The 17,882-nt window shown below is 43.8% G+C and overlaps 1 protein-coding gene across 1 annotated transcript in view; it reads right to left on the reverse strand.

Moving 5' to 3' along the window:
• SAMD3 (sterile alpha motif domain containing 3) overlaps nucleotides 1–17,882 on the reverse strand; it is a 37,613-nt gene that overhangs the window by 4,705 nt on the left and 15,026 nt on the right. The window contains 5 exon segments of the mRNA XM_049115490.1: nucleotides 681–881; nucleotides 12,385–12,437; nucleotides 12,440–12,548; nucleotides 17,269–17,353; nucleotides 17,625–17,810. Coding sequence (XP_048971447.1) covers nucleotides 681–881; nucleotides 12,385–12,437; nucleotides 12,440–12,548; nucleotides 17,269–17,353; nucleotides 17,625–17,810 — 634 coding nt within the window.

Genomic DNA, 17,882 nt, shown 5'->3' on the forward strand with positions numbered 1-17,882 from the left:
ACTCAGATGTTTGCTAGAGACTATTATTAAGATAAAATATGCAGGCAGGTTCTTTTTCATTTTTTGGAGGAAGAATAACATATACAACTTATTATTTTCAAAATAGTTGATGGCACCCACAGAAGTCTCCCACGAAATGTGTTCCCAGGTAAAAACCTTGATGAATCTTATTATATGCTTCGGCTAACATTCCACTAACATTGTAATAGGAGCTTCTAATGGTCACCGTGAGTAAACTAAATGGAAGGATATTTGATTTGCCTATTTAACTTCATGTATTAGAAGACCACTTTATGAAGTTATTTGGGATCATAAATAGATTTTGAGTAATGCTGCATACTAACAATTTCTGAGTAGACTCTCTTGATTGTCTAAATGCACACAAGGCAAAATGTTTCACACTGTCAATATACCCCCAAGTAGTGGTCCCCCCCACCCCCACCCCCCTCCGGCCTCCACAGTGTGTTCAATGACAGGGAAATCTTTAAATCTGAAGACAGGCAGTGCATGTTATTAGAATATGCTTCCAGAAATCCTTACCAAATGGTCCCAGTTGTAGCCTGTGGAACCTGTGCACCCTACTGAGATCCTCACCCATCATTAGTACTGTTACACTCCAAAAGAAAAGAGAAAAATCCATTTGGACATTAAAATCAGAGATTATAAGCAAATAAAGGTACCTGATAAGGGCACTTCAGGAAAGGAAACATCTTAAGGATGTCCTTGAGAGGTGCTCTGCTGCCAATCAACTTTCTTCTTATTTCCAAAGTCTGACTCCTCCTCTTATCAATTTCTCTCCAGTCCTTTTCTGTTTTCATATATTCTTGCTGGAACCAGTTAATATGTTCATCTGCCTCAGAATCTAAACAAACAGTTTCTTCCTGAAAAATATTGTTGAATTATCAGTATGTTCCATTTTTCCAAGTGGCAGTTTAACACTCCGTGAGAAATTGAATCATAGCCTGTTGTTACTGCGCTCTCTCAATGCACTCCTCAGGTGAGTGTCACCATGTGTGATTACACCTGGCCTTGGATGTGGTTAACAAATGGACAGTCTTTAACAAAACAGATAGTTCATTTCTTACTATGGAATTACAATCTCTTCTCCTGACAGATGTAAAAGTTACTTCATTTCTACATACTCTTTTAGTGGAAACCTAGATTATCCAGAAGGTTCACACCTACCAGGAATTTTTTTATTTCTATTCATTTAAATATGAAAAGAGATAAGAAGGTTTTAAATTAAGATCTTGTTATTGCTATTGTTTTATTTTTCCTTTGTAAATCTATTTATAGCTGCACTACCATGTGATAAAATCCAAATTCAAAACAATAACTGGGTATTTAGTGACAATAATCAAACTGTCAATTATATTTACTCTAAATTTGAGTAAATTGGGTGAGGTGGGATGGCTAGGAAATACCTCACATACTCATTAAAAATCTAAGACATTAAGTTTGAGAGCCAAAAACAAAAAAACAAAAAAGTGTTTCTAGAGAAATTTGTTGAGGGGCAATCAGACAACAAAAAGAAATAAAAGGCATCCAAATTGGCAAAGTCATCAACCTTTAACTATTTGCAGATGCCATAATACTCTATGCAGAAAACCTGAAAGACTTCACCAAAAAATTGCTAGAACTGATACATGAATTCAGCAAAGTCGCAGCATATAAAATCAACATACAGAAATCTGTTGTATTTCTAAACACTAATAAGCAAGCAGCAGAAAAAGAAATCAGGGAATTGATTCCATTTGCAATTGCACTAAAACCAGTAAGATACCTAGGAATAAATCTAACCAAAGAGGTAAAAGATCTGTACTCTGAAATCTTCTTAAAAATTATGAAAGAAATTGAAAGGAACAAAGAAATGGAAAAACAGTTCATGCTCATGGACTGGAAGAACATTGTTAAAAAGCCTATACTACCCAAAGCAACATACACATTCAGTGCAATCCTTCTCAAAATACCACCAGCATTTTTCACAGAACTGGAATAAATAATCCTAAAATTTGTATGGGACCACAAAAGACTCTGAAGAGCCAAAGCAATCCTGAAAAAGAAAAGAAAAGCCAGAGGCATCAGGACTCCAGACTTCAAGCTCTATTGAATTTGAACAAAGCTCTATTGAACTAAGAACAAAGCTATAGTCATCAAGACAGTGTGGTACTGGCATGAAAACAGACAAATAGATAAATGGAACAGAACAGAGAGTGGAGAAATGGACCCACAACTATATGGTCTACAAATCTTTGACAAAATTGGAAAGAATATCCATGGAAAAATGACAGTATCTTCAACAAATGGTGTTGGGAAAACTGGAAGCAACATAGCCGAAGAAAGTAACTGTACCACTTTCTTACACTATACACAAAAATAAATTCAAAATGTGATCTAAATGTGAGACAGGAAACTATCAAAATCCTAGAGGAGAACCTAGCCAGCAACCTCTTTGATCTTGGCCACAGCGACTTCTTATTAGATGTGTTGCCAGAGGCAAGAGAAACAAAAGCAAAAATGAACTACTGGGACTTCATCAAGATAAAAAACTTCTGCATAGTGAAGGAAACAGTCAACAGAACTAAGAGGCAGCCTATGGAATGGGAGAAGATATTTGCAAATGACACCAGATAAAGGGCTAGTACCCAAAGTCTATAAAGAACTTAACCAAACTCAACATCCAGAAATCAAATAATCCAGTTAAGAAATGAGCAGTAGACATGAATAGACACTTTTCCAAAGAAGACATCCAGATGGCCAACAGACTCATGAAAAGATGCTCAACATCACTCATCATCAAGGAAATACAAACCAAAACCACAATGAGATCCCACCTCACACCTGTCAGAAGGGCTAAAATTAACAACTCAGGAAACAACAGATGTTGGAACGGATGTGAAGAAAGGGGAACCCGTACACTGCTGGTGGGAATGCAAACCGGTGCAGCCACTCTGGAAAACAGTGTGGACTTCCTCCAAAAGTTAAAAATCGAGCTACCCTCTGACCCACCAATTGTACTACTAGGTATTTACCCCAAGGATGCAAAAATGCAGATTTGAAGAGTACATACACCCCGATGTTTATAGCAGCATTATCCACAATAGCCAAACTATGGAAAGAGCCTAAATGTCTATCAACTGATGGATGGATAAAGAAGATGTGGTGAGTGTGTGTGTGTGTTATGTGTGTGTATAATGGACTATTACTTGGCCATCAAAAAAAAAAAAAACCAAAATCTTACCATTTGTAAAGACATGGGTGGAGCCAAAGTATTACATTAAGTGAAATAAGTCAAAGAAAAATAAATATCATATTTTTCACTCATATGTGGAATTTAAGAAACAAAACAGATGAACATATGGGAAGGGAGATAAAAAGAAAGAAGGAGGCAAACTGTAAAAGAGACTCTTAATGATAGAGAACAAACAGAGGGTTGATGGAGGGAGGTAGGCAGAGGATGGGCTAAGTGAATGATGGTATTAAGAGGGACATTTGTTATGATGAGCCCTGGGTGTTGTACATAAGTGATGAATCACTAAATTCTACTCCTGAAACCAATATTGCACTGTATGTTAGCTAACTAGAATTCAAATAAAATATTTTTAAATTAATAAATAATCTGCCTCCTGCTACCAAAAAAGAAAAAGAAAGAAGAAAGAAAGAAAGAAAGAAAAGAAAGAAGAAAGAAAGAAAAGAAAGAAGAAAGAAAGAGAAAGAAAGAAGAAAAGAAAGAGAAAGAAAGAAAGAAAGAAAGAAAGAAAGAAAGAAAGAAAGAAAGAAAGAAAGAAAGAGAAAGAAAAAGAAAGAAAGAGAAAGATTTGGTTGAAAACTTCAGGTAGACCTACTTTCTATGAACACAGGATGACTAGCAAGACAGACTAAAGTGAGCAAATCTCTAGAAAAGTATAACTTATCAAACCAACTAAAAAGAAATTCCCATAATCTTGCATAAATTTAATTAGAAAATAGAAGTCTTTCCACAAAGAATATAAAGCCAGGACCTAAAGGTTTTATAGACAAATTCTACACTTTCAAAAGAGAGTGTTCCAAATTTATGCAAATTATTTCACAAATTCAGGGGGGTGGGGCAAGGAATTCTATGAAGGATTTCAATCCATTCTATGAATCCCCAAACTTGAAAGAACATCATAAAGGGGACATTACAAGTCAGTCTCATTCATGAAGAAATTCATAAATACTGAGAATAAGGAACAACTAACTTGAGCTTATCCCAGAAATACCCTGGTCTGACATTACTAAGGGAACTAAGGTAAACTAAAGGGAAGTATGATTCACTTGCCCATTATATTTCAGGCACTTTTCATATTGAAATCTGAATTTTTTTTAAAAAAATGAGTTATTTATTTTAGAGAGAGAGCATGAGCGGTGGAGGCTGGATAGAGTGAGAGAAGCAGACTTCCTGCTGAGCACAGAGCCCCATGCAGGACTCAATTCCAGAACCCCAAGATCATGACCTGAGCTGAAATCAAGAGACAGATGCTCAACTGACTGAGCCACCCACGCACCCCTGAAGTCTTAGAGCCACTGTGACAGAAAGATTTGGACCAAAAAGAAATAAGTCTTGAGAAATATGACATATAACAGTTCTATAATTAACCTGGATTATCTAAATAGGAATAAATATCATATATTGCATTAACCAATTAAAGTTCTTTTAAATGACCATATTTCAAATAATGCAGAAATATTGTATAAAATTCAACATCCCTTTAAAGAAAAAAAAACTGTCATCAAAATAAGAAGAAAAATTTTTGAGACTTATAGTTATTTACCAAATACTTAGAGCTAACATTTTTAATGGTGAAATTTTAAAAGAATTTTCCTTAAAATCAGAAAGAGGACAAAGATGCCTACTATATTCTTATTCAGCCTTTTACAAGAGATCCTAGCCAGAGTAGTAAGATAAGAAAGAGAAACAAAAGGCATAAAAATTGGAAAGATAGAAACAAAACTGTCATCATTCGTAAATTATGTGATTTGATTAAGAGAAAACTCAAAATGGCATACATGTAATTTATTACAATTAAAGAGTGTTTTACAAAGCAACTGAATGTAAGATAAATATACAAATTTGTTAACAAACAATATGTAATTTTTTACAGTTGCAACAAAAACTGTAAAGCACCTAAGAATAGAACTAATAAAAAATACTCCATAAAGGTCTTTATGGAGAAAATTATAAAATGATTAGAAAATATTATCAAGATAAATAAATAGATATACCTACCATGTTCACTGTGAGAAAAACTCAAAATCCTAAGGAAGTCACCCTTCTCCAAATGGAACTGTAGATTTAACAATATTTTTATCAAAATCCCAAAAATCAATGTTTTAAGAATTCAAGCTGATTCTAACATTCACATAAAAGATTTAAAAACCCAAGAATGACCAAGGCACACCTTAAAAGATAATAATTAGGCTGTGATGGAAATTGAAAAGTATCAAGGCATTTTACAACTATGTAGATGAGGAAAGTTGATGTTCATGCAGGGATAGATAACTGGGGCAACACAGCAGAGCTTCTAGATGCAGATCTCTAAAAAGAACAGAGGTAACATCACAAATGCCTGGGAAAAAGGACTGTTTTATAAAAAGTACAGAAAACTGTTTATCCATATGAGAAAAAAGGAAGAAGAAAACAGATCATATCACACACCTTATACAAAAGGAAATTACACTTGGCTTAAGAACTTAAATGTTAAGGCAGGACTTTAAATTTTAAGAAATATATAAAAATGATTCTTAACATTTCAAGGTAGGAAAGGAGTTCTTTAAAATATTAATCACAAGAGAAACGATTAATAAATCTCACTCCATTGAAATCATAAACTTTTGGTCAAAAGATTTCATAAATTCAAAACGGAAGGCACAAAGTAGAAGATATTTACAGTGATCCAACCGGTGGAGTGGAATGCAACATGTAAAGAATTCTTATGAATAAATTTTTTAAAAAGGGCAACCCTAAGGAAATAGGTAAAAGGCATGAGTGGGCATCTCACAGAGAGGGAAAGGTGAATGTTTTATGAATGTGAAAGACGACGAACCCCATAAATGATGACAGTGAGAATAGAAACAAGTCGCATTTTACTCTGGATCCACTGGCATCCTCCCTTGGGGAGGGGGAGGTACCCGGTTCCTTGTCTGAGCGGGTCTCCCTCGGGGCGGGACCGGGGGACACGGTGACAGGTGCGCCTGGTGAGTGTGACTGTCTGTGTTCACCCGGGGACAGACGGGGGCTCCGACTGCTGCATGTGTGCAGGCCCTGTGTGCCGGCCTCTTCCCACCTCCATGCCCTTGGCCAAGTGCTGGCACCCCTACCCCAGCCGCGCAACAGGAATGCTGGGCAGCCGAGCTCAGGACGCAGGAACTGGAAACACGGCAAATGCCATCAGTAAGAGGACGGCCGGGTAAACTGTGTTTTGCTGTCACAGTAGATCTCTAAGCGAATAGAAGAGTGAATGGACCACACACCGAAGGGAGCCTGGGTGCATCTCAGAGACCGTATGTTGTGGGAGGAAAAGGTCAACGTTGATGACCGTCTGCATCCTTGTGTAGGCTGCCCACCAAGCAAATCCCAATAATATGAGATACCTGGCATAGGTGGCAAATTCACAGGTTTCAAAAGCAAGTGAATGAGAAACCTAAAATTCAGAGTCCAGGGCAGTGGTGTTAGAGCAGGTGATGGGACGGGCGAGAATAATGGGCAGACACACGGTGTGGACAGTGTTCTCTCGAAGCTGCAAGTTGGTGTTTGTTTTGTCATGAGTTAGACATATGCTCTGTATGTTCCTTTACAAGTCTCAAGTGTATGGAATGAAGGTTTTTAAGTAAAAAGAAAAATCTTGATTTTTAAAAAGGAAAAGGAAACTAATTATAAGCAGCTTTCATTTTCTTGTAAGGTAGTGGGAGCTCTCTAACGGGTAACGTGGGCAGCCCGAGGCCAGTATGCATGGCCTACAGTGTGCTGAATGGTGCCCCCAACACCCGTGCCCGATTCATGAAATGTCACGGAGCGTCGGGCTTCTGGAAAGCTCCGACCTGGCTGGACTAACATAATGTCAGAAGGTCGTAGCCTAGATGCAAGCACTGTATTCCAAGGAACGGCTGGTGGCATCGGAATTTAAAATCCTCACCTTTTCATGATTTATGTACCGTTAGAGCCAGAAGGAACCTGGAAATTGTCTGGTCTGTGCTTCGAGGCTTAGTGACAAGCACTTTGAGGCCGTTACAGGGGAAGGACTGTCGCCAGCACGAAGGGGGGCGCAGGGTGGCTGTCTTGGGGTAGTGCCTGCTGTCTACACAGACAGGCGGCCTTGCTAACTGCTGGCGAGCTGGCGGCTGGGCGTCTGGTCTCAGGGGCAAAGACAGTGGGAGGGGATGGGGGGAGGTGGCGGGGGACATGCCCCAGAGGTCAGGGGAAGGACAAGGCAGGAAGCAGGGACCAGATTCCATGTGGCCATGGGGACGGACGAAGGGACACTGAGGGCCCGGGTGAGAGCTGTGACTCCGAGGGAATCAATAACTGAGCTGGAACAGTAACTGGAGTTGGATGCAAACTGGACGATTGTTCACGCGGGTCTCCTCCTCCTCTGCAGGGTCGCGGAAGGCCACAGTGGGCCGCGGGGCCCTCAGAGGGCCGCGGGGGCTCAGTGTCTAAGCTGACGGCTGGAGCCCACGCAAGGACTGCCCCTCTCTAACCTGGATTCTGCTGGAACACAGAGGCTGCTTTCGCGGTAGGAAGGCCCAGCAGGGCTGCAGCCCTACAGCTGTGAGGGGAAGCCCGCCTGGACGCCTACTACACATGATGCCGCTCTGCATCCTGCAATCTGAGCAAGCTCACAAAGCTCGTGTCTTGTCCCGGAACTTCAGTGGTTCTTACATGGACAGCATTAAAACTCTACCTTGGAGGCACAACATAAAGGTCCGATCCCCAGGTCTGGGGATGGAGCTCTGCCAATCGGCAGCAAGTGATGGCCATGCTCCCTGCCACTGTGGTGTTCCCTCCAGGGCGTTGTCTCGCCTTCTGATTCCCGGCAGGGCATCCTTCCCCGAGTCACCCGGCTGGTGGCCACAGGAGCCTACCGAGCACCTGAAATGAGGCCAGTCCAAAAGGAGATGGAGGCTTTGAAACACTGGATTTCAAAGACTTTGTGTACAAAAAAAGAAAAAAAAAAAGGTAAACCATCTCAATAATTTTCCATAATGATGGCATGTTGAAATAATTTTGTGGACATATTGGGTTACATAAAATATACTAGTATAATAATTCCACCTGCTTCTTTTTGCTTTTGTTTTTTATGTGGCCACTAGACCATTTGAAGTCACACATGTGGTCTGTATTACATTTCTGCTAGACACAACCGTGTTAGAGGCTAGGCTTTTCTGCATATCACCTTCCAATCATCCTTGTTTTCAATTCCGTTGTCTTCCAGTTGACGGTGGAAATGAGGTTTCTCTAGGTACCTTGAAAGGTCTCCCTGTGTAGCACTCAGTTGTGTGGCCCAGTTGGCCGGCAGGGAAACGGCAGCGACTCTGCCCTGTGCTGGTAAGACTTCACAGCATTGGGGCATTTGCCACCTGCCAATGGCAGTAATTGCATTATCTCCAGCATGCAATTAACTGTCAACATTTCTCTTCAACGTTTGCTGTTTTGCTCAGTTTTGCACCATGAGAGAAACATCTGGGCAAAAGCCTATGAAAATGATTAGGGTTTGTTCAATAAATCATTATGTGTCAGGTGCAGTAAGAAGCAAACAGTAATGAAATCCAAAGGAGCCTTTGAGATAGTCTTAGCATTTGGCCCTCTCAGCAGTTTTTGCAGAACTTTTGATTCCATCTCACTTCTAGCGCAAGGAAAGGTACCACACAAAACTTCTTCATGACTTTCAAAGTTATGAGGTACATATATACCCAACAAGGAGGAAAAGAAAATGTCTTAAGATGGAAATAAATCGTAAGTATCGTGTTAGTAATTAGTAATTAGTAGTAAACACTCAGCAGTTTGTCGATTTATTTATTCACTTAGCGAGTGTTTGGAGGACTCTGGGATACAAAAACAGCCTACAGGATTTATTAAATCCCTGCATCAGTGTCTGGGACATCATGTAGGTTGGTTTGGTTTGGTTTTTAAAAAGCACAAGTTAACCTCTTGAAAGAACCTGCCACAGTATGTTTGATAGGATATTTCGCACTGGGTGGGGCAAGATAACAGTTTGGTTTCCTCCATGTTTCAGACTCTGAGAAATGTTCTTAACTAAAGTCACAATGGAGATGATGTGCTCTGTACTGAGGAAGTAGAATCTCCAAGGGGATTAGCTGAAAAAAATAAAGCTAGGTATTTTCTACATGAAGCAAAATAAAGTTTCCCTATGTTGTAAGCATTTCTATTATAACAAATGGTGATACTTTTCATAGATCTCCTCAATCCAGATAAAGGACAGAGACACAGACTATGAAATCCCTGGGGTAAGGATGGCAGGAGCAGCTAGATCCTCCAAAATGCCTCTGTCACGTCACGACGCCAACACAAAGAAGATCCTGGGACATGGATCCGAAGCCGGACATGCCGTGCTGGGAGCCCCTGCTATCCCTCAGGGTAAGGAGAATCAGGCTGCTGTACCCAGCAACCCCCAAGCCTTCAGCAACAAAAGTTTATTTGTTGCTCACGTGACACGTCCGTCTTGGGGCCCAGCTCCTCATCCTCCTCGACCAAGGACCTGGCTTCACCACCTAGAATGTTGGGAGGCATCACTGATAAAGAATCAGTGGGGAGGAGGGCGCACTGCACACTGGGTCATCACTGCATGTGTCACTTCTTCCACTTCTTGGCTCAAGTCAGTTTCACGGCCACACCTAGCTTCAAGGAAGTGGAGGAGCAACACCCCTACGGATTGTCTCGAGGAGACAAAGATGGTTAAATTGGTGCGGAGAGATAATGTCCACATTGCTCTATCTCTGGGTTCCGTGTCACGTGAGAGCATAGCTCTCCTTCTAATTTTGGCCAGTTTTAGATAGGGCTCTCTGTTGGCTGCGGCCAAAAGCGTTTAACTGAGATATCAGTGTTATGAGAACACCCAATTCTCAAACCAGAAAACAATGAACTAAATGAATTCTATAGTCAGCAAAACACCTTTCAAATATGAAGGAGAAATTTAAGATATTCCCAAATAAATAAAAACAGAGAACTGGTCACTAGCTGATAAACAGAAATTAGATTGTGACTCAAATCCACATGAAAAAAATAGAGCACTGGTAAAGGTCATTACTAGGTAAATATAAAAGACAGTATAAATGTATTGGGGTTTGTAACTCTTCCATCGTATTTTAAAGACAATTTTATGAAGCACTAATTATAAAATCTGTATTGATGGGCATACAAGGTATAAAATGTGATTTATGTGACAATAACAGCACAAAAAAGGGAGAGGGATAGAGTTATATGGGGACAAGGATTTTGTATGCTATTGTTATTAAATTGATACTAATCCAAGCTAGATTATTAAAAATCAAGATGTTAGTTCTAATTCTCAGGGCAACCACTAAGAAAATAACTAAAACTGTATATGTACTAAAAGAAACAAGGAGGAAAATTGAATTAGTACACTGGAAAATATCTACTTAACACAAAAGAAGGCAGTAATTAAAGAATAAAATAAAAAACAAATGATGAGTAAAAAACAAATAGTAAAATAGGAGACATAAATTCTATCTTGTAAGTCATTATATTTAATAATTGGAAGAATAGATGGTAAAAATGATCCAACTATATGCTGTGTACAGGAGACACACTTTAGATTCAGACACAAAGTGTTTAGGGTAAAAAGATGGGCAAAGATATGACAGCAAACAGGGAGAGGGAATAGCTATCCTAACATCAGACGAAATAAGCTTTATAACAAAAACTGTTCATAGATACAAAGGAAAATATTTTGTAATGGGAATAAAGCCAATCCATCAGGAAGATATAACAATATGAACTTATATACACCTAACAACAGCGTCCCAAAACTCATGTGGCAAAAATGGACAGAATTACAGGGAGAAAGAGACAATTCAATAATAATAATAGTTGGAGACTTGGAAACCCCACTTTTAAAAATGAACAGAACCACTGAGCAGACGATAAATAGGGAACTAGAAGACTAGAACAGCTGCTATTCCTGGATAAGACAACACGGATTGTAGGTATTCAGAACGGATATAACAAATACATCATAAAATGAAGACCCCTGAGAAGATGGTATCAAAGGCAGTTTTGAAGAAACTGAGTTATTGAAAACTCTTAAAAAGAAACTAAATGTAGGTTCAATTAGCTGACAAAGATAAAATAATCTATGCATCTATAGATCATACTAAAAGCCTCTCAACTAAGAGAATTTCATTGCAATTAGAAAAAAATATCAGAAAGAGAAAAGCAAAAGCTCCTATAGAAATGTCAGAGTCCTTTCTATACTGCTTCAAGAAAACAGAATAAATTTTCACCCCCAAAAAAAGTCAAGCCAAATTTTTTTCAGAAAATTTTGAAAGAGGGACACCTGAGTAGCTCAGTGATTGAGCTTCTGCCTTCAGCTCAGGCCATGACCCTGGGATCCTGGAATCGAGTCCTGCATTGGGCTCCCCACAGGGAGCCTGCTTCTTCCTCCATCTGTGGAGGGAGACAGTCATGGGACTTGACTTCTCTTCTACTTGGTAGTTTGGACATCCTTCCTGAGGAGTTCGTTTACTTTATTAGCAGGGGACATTTGGGGCTTTAACCATATTTGGGGGTTTTGAGGAAGCTAAGGAAATTTATAGGATCGCGATAATTAGACCTACACGCGCATTACTTATAGCAAACCTGCTGCTGAGGGAGGTACCTGTAGGCCTGCAAGTCCTCACAGGCCACCTCTGGGTTGGCACGAGACACTGCCTTCCGGCAACAGAAGAGCAGGATTGGGTCTGTATCCATGCCTGTGGGTTACATTCTTCCCTAAAACTTCGAGGACACGGGCTTCCCTACAATATGAGTGCTAACGTCTGTCTGTAGCAATAAGAACAGCAAAAATACAAGCTATATTTCACGATCAGAGGAAGAGACATTTATCAAAGACCCAGAACAGAAGGGTGTTTCCAGGTTTTTCAAAGGTTGTGAAAGAATAAACACGAGATGATGAATAACGCATCCTGCTCAAACGGTTTCTGGAAGCCCTCTTTTGGAAATAATATCATTCATTCATATTTTTAGCCATGCAAAACAGATTTCCCTGCCTCCCAGTTTTCAGAAAGAATATCTCATTGCATTTTAGTGATTTTAGATGCTATTACTTATTATCCTTTAATCAATCAATCAACACAGTATCAGAACATTTAAACATCCAAGCTTACTTTTATCCGGACAATTTTAACCTTATCAAAGCTTGTATCGGTACGAGATTTCTTTGGCCTCTTCGGTGTCCAAATTTACACTTATTTCTCATCACTTGTTCATCATCTTCTATGGGTCTCCGAACATATTTAAAGCGATCTTTGAGAGCTCGTTTCCATAAAAACTGCATAAAATGTAAAAAATAAACAAAAAAACCCCCACAAAAAACAAGACTTAATCTTCAAGGAGATTGGAATGATCTCAGACAAACAATAAAATCTTTATCACTCTTGGGCTTGAAATTACTTTCACATCAGAGTAGTAGAAATAACATAACTATCCTTCCACTTACCTTCACAACAATCTTGTGATGCTGCTGTAAAAATCATAATCCCTAAATGATAACTAAGGAAACAGAGCCAGAAAAATAAAAATTAGTTCCCCGATGCCACCTAGTTATTGAGTGAATATGCTGGCTCTTAAACCTGGATTTTTCTAATTCCCCACATTGGATGTTTTCAGCCATAGTTGCTGTCTCTGCAGCACGTTCCACTTTTCCTCTGGGCTCTAGGGAGGAACCGACAACTGGTTCAGGTGGATATTCATTGATGCATTTTCTTAAAATTGTTTTCTCTATCACCCCCTGAAATCCCCTTTGGCGACGACTGCGGCGTTCCTTCCCCAGGTAGGTGCAGGGCGTGGACTGTTTCACACAGGAAGGCTGGGCTTGCCTAGGAAGGAGGGGACGCGGGAAGGGCCCATTGAGCCGAGGCGGGTCATTGCTGTTCCGGAAAGAGAGTGTCCTAACGGCAACAGAGAGCTTCCTGTTGCGCTGTGCTGGGGCCGCAGACCCTTCCTGCAGCAGGTGCATCTGAGCAGCAGTGGGTCTGAGGGTGGGAACACCAGGCCAGGGCGTAGGGACAGCCCTGGGAAATGGGGGGCGGCGGCAGGGGTCCCAAAGGTCGCGGGAGACAGGAGCCCGCCCCGCTGTGGGGGCGTGGGGAGCGCAGGGATCCCCAGGGAGCTCCGCTGCGGTCCAGTGTGGATTGGACACGTCCCGGCTCACGGGGAGCTTCTGTCCTTGGCTCTGGCCCTAGGGCAGAGGTCCTCTGGCTCTCTGGGCACCCCTCCTCGAGGCGCAGAACTTCGGGCGCTGGCCTATCTTTGGGAGTCTGCGGCTGGAGCTGGCCGTGTGGCCGGCGGGTCCTCCCGGAGCCCAGAGGGTGCGGCCTTCCGGGTGAGCGGGATTGGGGGCCAGGCCAGGAGGGCCTCTGGGCTCCAGTGGGCGAGGAGAGCAGGCAGGCGGCTGGGCTCCACGACGGCGTGGACCGCATGGGCCGCATGGGCCGCAGCACTGGGCTCGGTGGGCAGTCGGGCCAGCGTTGGCCTCCTCAGGGCCGTGGGGCCCCAGAAGCTCCACCGCCAGCTTGCCTGGCCTGGTACCCGGCGCTTGGGCCCTGCCTTGGGTCTCAGCTCAGATCGCTGCCCCGGCCAGGGCGCCACCCTCCGTCTGCACTGAGCTGTCCTCATCCGCCCTCATCGGCCCTCACTGGCACTCTCCCGCTTCTGGGCTTTTCCACTCTGTTCCCCCCCCACCCCCCCACCCCTGCCCGCCCCACTCCCGCCCTCCGGCGTTGCCTTCTGCTGCTGCTGCCCGCCCCCCCATCACCAGGCCGCAGGCACAGGGGCAGGCTCACATCCGCCACCTGCCAGCCGGGACCCCAGGCGTCTGGGAAGCTGCCCAGGGGATGAGGCGTCAGTCCCTCGTGCATCAGCGGCCCTGGGCCATCCCCTCCTGAGCCCCAGCGCCTTGCAGAGGGGCAGGGAGCAGCCTGGGTGTCCCTGGGTCCCCCCTCCTGAGCCCCAGTGCCTCGCAGGCTGGTGGTGAGCAGCCTGGGCGTCCCTGGGTCCCCCCTCCTGAGCCCAGCGCCCCGCAGTTCTGCGACCCGAGGACGGGGTGGCAAGGACCGTAGCTCTCCGGGAGCCACGATGTGGCTGATCCAGCGTGGAGCTCCCCGGGGGCCCCCACGGCTGGGCAGGCTCCTGTCTCCCATGACCTTCGGGACTCCTGCCACTGTGCCCCATTTCCCAGGCCACACCGGGTCTCGGAGCCCCTCCTGGAAGCCGCTGGCAAACTGAAGTGTTGCTCAGGCCCCTCTGCCCTGAGGGGACGGGCAGCAGGTGGACGCGGCCCAGGGCTGAGTGTGGGTGGCTCAGGCGCCCTGGCACCTCCCTCGGGCTGTGTGGTGCGGGTGCCCTTGGTCTCCCAAATGTGAAGCTGTGCACATCCCTCGCCCTCCTGCCCGGCTGGGCCTGTGGATGTGGTGGGCAGGCCGCAGCCTTCCCGTGGCCCCGGTGCCAAGGCCTCCCTGGCCTCCCCTTCTCCCCGCATTAACCGCCGGGGGGACACCCACCGACGGGGGTGCTATGCCCATGAGCTCTGCACACAGAAGCCTCAGACACAGCCCCACCCCCCTATGCCCTGCACCTGGGTGGGCAGCGTGACCCCCTGAAATAAATAGGCCGCTGACCCAGGAGCTGCCCGGGGCCTTCCAGCAGGCGGGGCTCTGCCTCATATTTTAAACCCACACATGATCCGTAGGAGCCGTTCGGCCAAACCCAGACTAGGAACCCTCTCCTACGTTAACTGGACCAGACTTATCCAAAGAATCAGAATCAGGAAAAACCAAAAAGGGCGCAGAGACTCTGAGACCAAACGAAATTGAAGAGACAGTGAAACGCCGCGAATGATCCTTGGCTAGATCCCATAGCAGAAGCTCCATTTCAAGGACATTTTTGGAATAATTGGGGACATGGGCATATGGGTACATCTATCCTCCTGCAGTGGTTGTGGATGACACCACGTAGGCGCCGCTAGTTTCCTTGGGCAAAACAGCACTATTGTGCTACAGAGGAGGCGCCTCCTGGCACAAGGCCGCCCAGGGAATGGCCTCGGAAACTTGTTTTCTATTGCCACAGGCTCAGCCAAAGCAAATAAGTATGAACCACAAAAAATAACTGGGGCAAAATATCAACAGTTAGAGAATCTAGGATGGGGACTCCTAACCATCAGGATTTTGCCCTCCTCCCAGAGGGCACATGCGAGGTTTGGAGAGGCTGTGGTCCTCGTGGCTGGGGGGCAGGGATGCACGGAACCTCCCGCGGTGCGAGGACAGCGCCTCCCTGCCTCCACCACCTGGGCCTCGGCGCTGCCAGCGTGGGGAGCCCTCACCCCAAGGCTTCGGGTGGGGGGCGGCGTGCATGGGGCATTCCTGCAACCTCGGTGCCCACATGACGATTCCCCAAATAAAAGCTGAGAAGACAGCCCTAAAAATGACCAAGAGCTTGCTTGCTTGCTCTCTCTTTTTCACCCACAGACGGACATTCTCAGACATCATCTACGTCTTCCCTGCCACAAGAGACACAATGTCATACACCCTTGCTGGGGGAATCGGGGTAATTATCTACCACGGGCCTCAGTTTCCCTCCCACCTGTGTGTGTGAGCACGGGCCAGGGAACGCTAAGCGACTTCGCGGGTCTCTTTATCAGTTAAGCGTCTTTCATGAACACATCGGGGGACACAAGTGCGTAAAGTGCACACACAATCCAGGTGAGCATTATCCACTACGTTCTATTTGTCTCACTTTCATAACCATAAAACCAAAGGTCAAAATGTAACTGGATAAATACATATTTGCTTATATGTATGTGAAGAATCTCCGGAAAGAATCTTTAATAACATCAGCGGCTTCTGGGGAGGAAGATTAGGTACCGAGGTAGCTGGGGGATGGAGGTGGGAGGGAGACTTCCATTTATATCTTATTGTAGCTTTTGAATTTTGAACTATGTGAATATGTGACTTGTTCAAACAGAAAATGTAAATTATTATTTTAGGAAGGATGTCATACTAGAAACAACAACAATGCTTAAATTCCAGTCTGGCTTTCAATGGTTACTAGCTCCAGACACAGAGTACTATCCCTTTTTGAGTCTGGGTGGTAAAAAAAAAAAAAAAAAAAAAAAAAAAATATATATATATATATATATATATATATATATATATATATATTCCCTCTTCCACTCTGGAAATTCTGATTCTATCCACACATAATAAACATTTCTTGAAAATACAGAAAGAGAATGGAAGGAAGGAAAGGAGGAAGGAAGGCAAGCAACGCTCCAGTGATGATAGCAGTGAGGGAGGTGTGGTCACATCCTTCTTTCTGCACATTACATCCCTTAAAGACTCAACAGGACACATAAGCTTCCAAACCACTTTGAGGGAGACACAGAAAGATGATGGCAGAGAGACATAGAAGACCTCAGAATGTACAGCTGCAAGTGTGAATCCTAATGGAGACTACGGGCTTTGGGTGATAATGATGTCCATATAGGTTCACCCACTGTAGCAGGTGTCCCACTCTGGTAGAGGACATTCACAATGGGGGCGGCTATGCCTGGGGGGGGGCAGGGGTTCATGTGAAACCTCTGTACCTTCCTCTCAATCCTGCTGTAAACCTAGAACTGCTCTAAAAAGAAATATATTTAAAAATATATTTAAAAACGCAACGGAACACACAGAGAGTCAGAGAAGGCATCAAAAAAGAGCAGAGACAGAGACAGAGAAGGAGAGAGATGGAGGGAGAGAGGGAAGAAGGAGGAAGCGGGGTTAGAGAGAGACCAAAGATAAGAAAAAAAAACAGGGACTGACAGATGAGACAAAGCTAAAGGAACAAAATCAGAGAGAGACCAGCTAGAGACAACGAGACAGAGAGAGAGAAATAGACATGGGTGGATAGAGAGACTGAGGGGAGGGGAATGGGGCATACAATTACCGGACAACTCAAAGCTATTATTTTAAGATGGGTGGAGGTGAATGGCATGGCACCATGTGGTCACTTACAAAGCCACAGCCGTCCTCGTCCAGGAAGGGGTAGGCCTGCAGCAGCGCGTTGACCACATCATTGTACTGCTGGGTGCTGGGATACCTGTTGTGTGCAACGAGGACATTTTTCACTTCAAGCAGCCTGCATTCCTGCCTAGGAGTCCAGATTGTACTCCCTTTCCTTCATAACCTTCTGTACAACAATGAAGACCTTCAAATACAATGTTGACAATTGTAATTGATCAATGGGCAACGTTGGGCTTATTACCAACACGTCATCCAAAATCTGAAGAGTTTTGGCTCCCAATGAGTTCTACTCCACTCTGAAAACAGAGGCCCTCCCAAACCAGCAAGGATAGCCCGTTATTACTCACAGTGAGCCTTCCAGATACTTAGTCATGTCGGCTTGGAGAAACTCAATGATCCTTATCCTCAAGCTGTGATCGGGACATTTGTGTTCTGTTAACATGCATTTGACATTATAGGGAAACTCTGGCAAAACGTAAGACTTAGTCCACTGCAATGCTTTATTCCTTGCTAGAACATGTTTCACATTCCTTCTGTTAAATAAAAACAGAGAGTGAAATTCTATTTCAAATAGATGCAATTTGTGAGTTCTCTACATCCCGAGA

The sequence above is a fragment of the Canis lupus genome, chromosome 1 (genome assembly GCF_003254725.2).
Source record: "Canis lupus dingo isolate Sandy chromosome 1, ASM325472v2, whole genome shotgun sequence".
Taxonomy (NCBI): Eukaryota; Metazoa; Chordata; class Mammalia; order Carnivora; family Canidae; genus Canis; species Canis lupus.